Genomic DNA, 7,399 nt, shown 5'->3' with positions numbered 1-7,399 from the left:
CTTTCCCTGCGTTTGCTTCCCTAGTCTTGATCTTCCAGGCTTCTTGGGATGAAGTACCTTTAAAGGCCTGTAGAAGCAGTGGGGGATGAGCCAGGACCAAATGGCTTGTCATCTGTCCACAAACTACCAGCAAGTGTGCCCCCACCATCAGTCCTCGGAGCACAGTCTGGGCACTGCAGCGAGACGGGGAACAGAAAGGGCCTGTTGTGTGCAGGGAGAGGAGCTGGTTTTCAGCGGCAGGAGCAAATGTTGCCTGTGCAAGTTACTGTTGGCTGGAAGACCTTCACCTAGTTCTAACTGACTCTGATCAGACTGAATGTGACTCTTATTATTCATCTCAAGTTATCTTAAGTGTCTTACTAGTGCATACATAGTGGGAGAAGAAAAACATGGCACAGTTACACTAGTGAGAGGTGGCTGCTTTGTAGTAATGCTGGTAGTCAGATCTTCTTCCCAAAAGGGCTGACAGGCAGGCACTGAACAGTGCTGGATAAAGTTCCCCATAAATTAATAGCCAGAATTATTCCACCATTTGGGGGGATGTGATCTCTGTCACTGGTCAACACGGGACAGAAACAGAGTGAAAATGAGACTTCACATCATTTAACTATTTAAAACAGCCTGTTTAGTGATGCTGAGAGAACCTGCAAAGAGTACTAGAGTAGCCTGCTCTGTATCTTGGGAACACGTAAGTTTTTGCAGCCCCTTCTGCAGGGATATGTTTGCTGAAGAGGCTACTCACTAACTAATGCTCTTACCTTCCCTTTGCTCCTGCCTTCCTTCTGCAGGGATTGAGCACAGCCCACGAACAGTTCAAAGCCACTTTGCCAGATGCCGACAAGGAACGACAGGCCATCCTGGGAATCCACAACGAAGTCTCAAAGATTGTCCAGACATACCATGTCAACATGGCAGGAACAAATCCTTACACTACGATCACCCCACATGAGATCAATGGCAAATGGGAACATGTGAGTTCTTTCCCACCTTGCAAGTTGCTGCTGCTCAATCAGTAGGGCCCCAGGAAGTGGATTGTTTACTCTTCAGTTACCCTCTCATGCTTACTGCTGAGCTTTGGGGTTTTTGTCATTTGTTTTCGGCTCAATTGCCACGGCCTTGGAAAATGGAAGAGATCTTTCATCTAAATGCCTAAGGGGAGTCAGATCCCTTTTACTTGCTATTTTTATAATGAAAAATGCTAAACTAAATTGAGGTTTTCAGTTCTCAGCTGACTTGACAAGCAAGTAAGTATGGCATGTGAGTTGATATCCTTTTTGCCCATTCAACCCTTCAGATGTTTTATCTCCACAGCCGAGTAGCTTTCCCTTGCTGTCATCCTAGAGAGCAGGTGCTCTCCATACCAGCTGTGCTGACAGTTCCTACTCCCAAACAAGATCACCAAAGTGAGATTAGAACAGGGTCCTGCAGTTCAGTTAGCGTGAGCCACCAAAAACCCAAGCAGTGGATAAAAGCTTATTCTGGACTTCCATGGCCTGAGATGAATTTGCAGCGTGCACCTTAGAGCAGATAGGATTCACCTGCCATGAGCCTTCCCACGGTGTCCCACGACTGGTTGTTTTCAGTGCAAATGCCCACTCTTCCCATCCTTGCGGAAGTCTCTGCATTTACCTTTGTACGTATAAACTGCACTTTGTTACTCTTTGCTGTAGGTGCGGCAACTGGTTCCCAGGAGGGATCAAGCCCTGATGGAAGAACATGCTCGTCAGCAGCAAAATGAACGACTTCGTAAACAGTTTGGTGCACAGGCCAATGTCATTGGACCCTGGATCCAGACCAAGATGGAGGTAACACTTTGCTCATTTTGAAACAGTCTGTTTTCCTCTGCGATCTTCACTGACATTCTTATCCTTGGTCTTTCTTGACCACCTTTCTTGAAGGTCATTCTTCAGGTTAAAACAAGAGAAACCTTCATAGAAAATATGGAGAATTCCAAGACTGATGTTGGTTACTGAAGTGCTTGTACTTTTTTCCTTCCTCTAACTCTTTAGTTCAGAGACAAAAAATGTGATTTAAAATGGGGAACACTGGTATTTTAATAGAGTTGCATTTATAGGCAGCCAGTTAAAAACCTTAGATCAGAGGCATATTTTGTGTAACTGCTTTCGCAGCAATGGTCTTCATACACGTAACAAAATAAATGCAGTTAGCATATCAAACAGCAGCAGAGGAAGGAGATCTCTCTTTAGGTAAGATTTGAGTTAGAGTAATTGGAGTTCATGAAACGGAAAAATATGAAGCTACTAGTGATGGCAGGAGCTGTAAGGAAGGGAACGGTTACAGAACTATGTCTGTATGAAGGAATTAAGTTAGTGGCAGACAATGCATCAGACAAAGATCTAGCCTGGTACGCTGCTAGCTTATGGACTGCAGTTTCGCTTTCTTCTGTAGCCTTGTATCACTTGGAACGTATTCAGGGCTCTGCTAAAAGTTTTTCTGACACTGTCTCGGCTCATTTAAAGTAACTGCTCCATCATATTCTTTTTTTGAATCATCATCCTGTGTGAGTGTGAAATAGCTGCAGTAGGTATCAAGCATGTCGAAGCTTGTCCTTCCAGTGGGGTCTAACTCCTTTTGCTTTGCTAATGCAGGAGATTGGCCGCATTTCAATAGAGATGCACGGAACCCTGGAGGACCAGCTCAACCACTTGCGACAGTATGAGAAAAGCATTGTGAATTACAAACCAAAGATTGACCAGTTGGAAGGAGACCACCAACAAATCCAGGAAGCGCTTATCTTTGACAACAAGCACACCAACTACACCATGGAGGTAAGTGCTTTGGCAGCAGATCAGCCAGCCTCACCTGCTGTGGCCAGTTAGGATCAGCCATGTCTAGCTCTGGCAACTTGTTGTGGTTCTCAGGAAAATGGAGAGCTTGACAATGTGGCCAAGCATGCAACAACATGTTGCTGAATTTTTTTTTTTTTGCCTTGCTGTACTTCATGCCAACCCATTCCAGTGCAATTCCAAATACAGACAGTAGAAATAACCTGAAAGAGATCAATGGTATTGCTTGAAAAATTGGCTGGTCTTGATTCTCTTGCCACCTGATTGTGGCACCCTGTTAGCTGGGATTAGAAAGACCAGGATAGTGCTGGTGATTTTGAGCTGCCACAGCCTGGCAGAAATAAATAAAATCCAACGAAAGCTTTTCAAAGTCAGAGTCTGGCTTTCTGTTGACGATGTGAGGTTTCTTGGAAGCAATCTAAGTTCAACATGAGTCCAGCAGAACACAGACAGGCTTTGAAATTCGTCATTTGGTTCCTGGCCAGTTCTCCATTAAGCAACAGCAGAGGCAGTGGAGAACCAGTGTCTTCCAAGGACTGTGGTTTATTTATTTGCTTGTTAAGGAGAGTTTTCTGCCCAGCTACGTCCTAGAAGCACTAGGTGCTATTTTCATATGAACCCCCAATATGTTGCTCTGACAAGACAAAGGAACTTTGCAATAGGACCGAGATTTTCTTAAGATGAGGAATTGGTTTCTTCAGTATTTTAGATTTTAAATTCAGATTCTAAACATCTGGTTGGCTAACACTGCAGTTGAGAAGGAAGCTTTTCTGAGCAAATAGACTTCTCCTGCCTTGGCCACCACGATCATTTAATTTGCAACAAGTAGCACACTTCAATCCACTGACCTCAGAGGCAGAAGAGCTACTTTTTAATTTAAAATTGTCCTGTCTCCTTTTTCCAGCATATCCGAGTGGGCTGGGAACAGTTACTAACAACAATTGCTAGAACCATCAATGAAGTGGAAAACCAGATCCTGACCCGTGATGCCAAAGGAATCAGCCAGGAACAGATGAACGAGTTCCGGGCTTCTTTCAACCATTTCGACAGGGTAAGTCCATGCTGACTGTGGCTTGATAAGCTGCAAGCTTCCGTGTAGATTGCACAGTGCAATAAAAACCAAACAGTCACTGTGATAAAACTAGATCAATAGAAATTGTTTAATTCTCAAACACTACTCCTGTGGAGCAGTCTTTCCTGGAAGACTGCTGAGTGATCGTTAGGCTGGGAGGAGAAGTCTATCTTCACAGGAAACTGCTAAGTTTCCTGATAAAGCTAAAGCTTGGGAAAGTTTGAAGACTCGTTTAGGAAATAAGACTTTTACCCCGTCTTCCCCAGAGAGGATATTATCATTTGGGCAGATTATTGATTCATAAAATTCTTTGGACGATCTGTCGTCCACTCTGACATACCATCGCGTAAACCTGTATTAAAGAAACCAGTATTGCTCTTGTATAGAGCAAGCAGGAGGATGTGTACACACCATGGCATTGCATGGCTTAGATAAACTCTGGTGTAAAGCATGCCTTGCCTTGCTGTGGAAGTACATGCCAAGGCACTAGTGGGTGCAGTAAGAAAGGAATTCCTTAAAGGAAATTCTCCTTCCCTCAGTTTGCCAGCCTCTTCCTTCTATAACCTCAATCACAAAGCTATGATGCAGGGAAGCAGAGACAGCAGCTCAAGCCCAGAACTGGCTCCATTAGTAACCCGTTCCATGTCGTCTGGAAATCCAGGGGCAGTCTGTGGAGATACTAAGTCAGTGATGCAAACAGAGGTTGCTCTCCACCACCTGCTGCACCAGACAGACTGTTTGAACGGTTGTCTTTGAACAGGGCTGCAGCCTGCCCTTGGACATGGGAAACGCTTTCAGATTGCTGCACACTGGCTATTCCAGCCCTTTTCTAGCTAAGAAAACCAAAAACCATTACTGCTTTTCTTGGCAGGAGGACCCATAAAGCCCCAAAGAGTTTATATTTTGACCTTCATATTATTTTCTCCTTTCTCACATCAGTCTGAGTGATAATGCAGAGAGAACATGGGTTTCCCATCTTCAGCTGTGTATTTGATTTATGAAAGCTTAACACTGACTTTAAAAGCTGATTTTTTTTTTTTTTTTAGGAAAAGTTGGAATTGGCCCCACCATCCTGTCTGTAGCTTCCTTGATCAGGCCAGAGGTGGTGGCAGCAGGCAGGGGCTCCTCAGTGCTTGGGGGCTGTCCTGAATTAAAATTCTGTAGGGTGGATGGGGATTCTCAGTTCCTGTGGTAGCTTGTATATAGTTTGATGGGTACCTCCAAATACTGGGGGAGCGGGGAATGAGCAAGGGGCATAGCAGCTGCCAAGCTGTATTGTGCTGTGCTGTACAGCAGTGCTGTTTGCAGGGCTGAGCACTTGAAATAGCTTTGCCAGTCAAAGCTCCACCTCATGTGCAGGTCTCGTAGATTCAGCCATAACACTGCTCCCCTGAGCTTCAGCTGTTTTTCCTTGTCTGTTCCTGGGATGCCCTGACAGCTTAGCTTCCTTGGGTGTGTTGCCAAACGTACCTGCCCTCACCTACTCCTTTAGTGGGACTTTTGATAGAGGATTAAGGCAATGCTTCCCACTGCCTCTGCCTGCTTACCTGCACTCTGGGTTACTAGTGAAACACAGGGCTTCTGACACTATGGATAACAAGCAGTGACGCAAGTAATTCACTTGGGAGGTGGAGATCTTGAGGCTTCTAAGCATCAATTGTTTTTGTCATTCAAATGCTCTCAAGATGTGACAAGCTCTCTGAGAATAAACTGTTCCAAGAGCATTTTTAGCACATCCTGAAATGTCATTGTGATATCTAATGTTGTACACTTTTTATTTTTCTTCCCTGTCTTTCTATCTGCATGTTATTCTTCCTCTCCCTCTCTCCTCACCCACTGCATGGTGCACCTGTTTGTTGTCCTTCCACCTCCCTTTGATCTCCTCTGTGTCTCTTTTCTGCCCCACACCATCACCCCACTGGCACTGCATGTCCTGCTGCCTGGCACACCGCATAACCAGGACCACTCCGGCACACTTGGCCCTGAGGAATTCAAAGCCTGTCTCATCAGCTTGGGTTACGATATTGGAAACGATGCACAGGTACTGAATGCTAGTGGTGAACACAGCCAGATGTTAAACTGTGAAAAAATAACAGATTTTTCCTTTCTTTTCTTGTTTGTCTTAATCCATCTGTCATTGCTGTTCTTGTGTTTGACTATATATCCATGGCTTTCCTGTACAACTACTTCTCTAAATGTACTTTTGTATCTATTCCTCCTTAATTCCCTAATTGTTTGTCTTGGGACAATTCCTTTTATGTCTTCAAACTATTCCATTTACTTCTGTGTCACTTAACACTTCTTTTCTTGTCCATCCCTCCATCTGTCTTGCTTGGTATCTTCATTCCTTATTGTCATCATCAATTTTGTGTAAACCATTCCATGTCCAAAACCACCTTTGCTTCATGGTTTCTCAAACTACCTTTTCTCTGTTGTTTTTCATTGTCCTGTAAACCCTTCCTTCCATCTCCTCCCCCCTGAAACTCATTCTTTGTAATGTCTCCTGTGGGTTCATTTCTCCCTGGACTGCTCTTCCTTTTCTCTCTTGGCTTTTTCCATCTTTGCATCATTCCCTGTAGAAGAAGACTGGTATGATGGATTGTGAAGATTTCCGAGCCTGCCTTATCTCCATGGGTTACAATATGGTAATGTAGAGCCCTTTGTCACTCCTGTTCAAAGTGATTCTTGTAGGCACCTTCAAAAATAAAGGGAGAATGTGTAATGAATCAAGGTAAATACAGCCTTATTTTCCAGATTTATCAGCAGTGGATGTTTAATATTAGTTGTACATGTAAAATTCTTGTCTCGCATGTAGTTGAAGGTAAAAAAATGGAAATCATTGTCTAATTCCTCTGTATTTAAAATAGGAATTATATTTCTCAAACTGCATAGCTACATGTGGAAGAAACAATGAAATTCCTTGTATTGATACCTGAGCTCTACACACAACCTCCCCAGCCCTAATGATCAGTTGAACTTATTTGGAAGTACACGCAACCTGATTTCTGAATACACTCCAGTGCTGTTCCTTTCATTCCTACCATTTATTTCACATCTCTCACTGTCCACGTAAGAAAGTTCAAGCTCCAGTCATCCTCCTTGTGGCATTTACCAGAGTACCTGCATATTCAGAACAGTGACATGCGGCACCTTAAGAGGCACGATGACTAATAGAGCATCACTGAAGACTGATGTTCATCAAAGGGCAGTAGAAGAACATAGTGGAATATTATTCAGCTGTACTCTCAGTATCTTTGCTCCTGATGACAGGCAAAGCAATGTTTGTTCATCTTGCTCATCAGCCCAGTATAAATACAGACTCTAGTGTAACACGCCAAGCCACAGTAACGTTTGATTAGGTACCTTAAGTACTCTTGAAGGTGTACTGTTCTAGATGTGTTGGAAGAACCTGTTGCCAGACTACTCAGCTCTGCTCTCCCCTTCCTCCTTACCTGGAGGCAGTCCCAGAGATGAGAACAGATGACTTTGTGTTTATATTTAAAAAAAAAAAAAGGCGGGG

General features: G+C 43.8%; 1 protein-coding gene across 2 annotated transcripts in view; it reads left to right on the top strand.

Annotated features, from left to right (window-relative positions):
* LOC104489327 (alpha-actinin-1) overlaps positions 1-7,399 on the top strand; it is a 49,498-nt gene that overhangs the window by 38,474 nt on the left and 3,625 nt on the right. The window contains exons 14-18 of one of the 2 annotated variants that reach the window (XM_010131479.1): positions 789-971; positions 1,671-1,805; positions 2,610-2,789; positions 3,712-3,858; positions 5,840-5,920. In XM_010131479.1, coding sequence (XP_010129781.1) covers positions 789-971; positions 1,671-1,805; positions 2,610-2,789; positions 3,712-3,858; positions 5,840-5,920 — 726 coding nt within the window. Of the gene's footprint in view, positions 1-788; positions 972-1,670; positions 1,806-2,609; positions 2,790-3,711; positions 3,859-5,839; positions 5,921-6,458; positions 6,525-7,399 lie in introns of both variants that reach the window. The other variant, XM_010131478.1, reaches the window with a different exon arrangement.

The sequence above is a fragment of the Buceros rhinoceros genome, unplaced genomic scaffold (genome assembly GCF_000710305.1).
Source record: "Buceros rhinoceros silvestris isolate BGI_N320 unplaced genomic scaffold, ASM71030v1 scaffold9112, whole genome shotgun sequence".
Lineage (NCBI taxonomy): Eukaryota > Metazoa > Chordata > Aves > Bucerotiformes > Bucerotidae > Buceros > Buceros rhinoceros.
The sequence above is the reverse complement of the archived record's forward strand: the minus strand, read 5'-3'. Positions and strand labels throughout refer to the sequence as shown.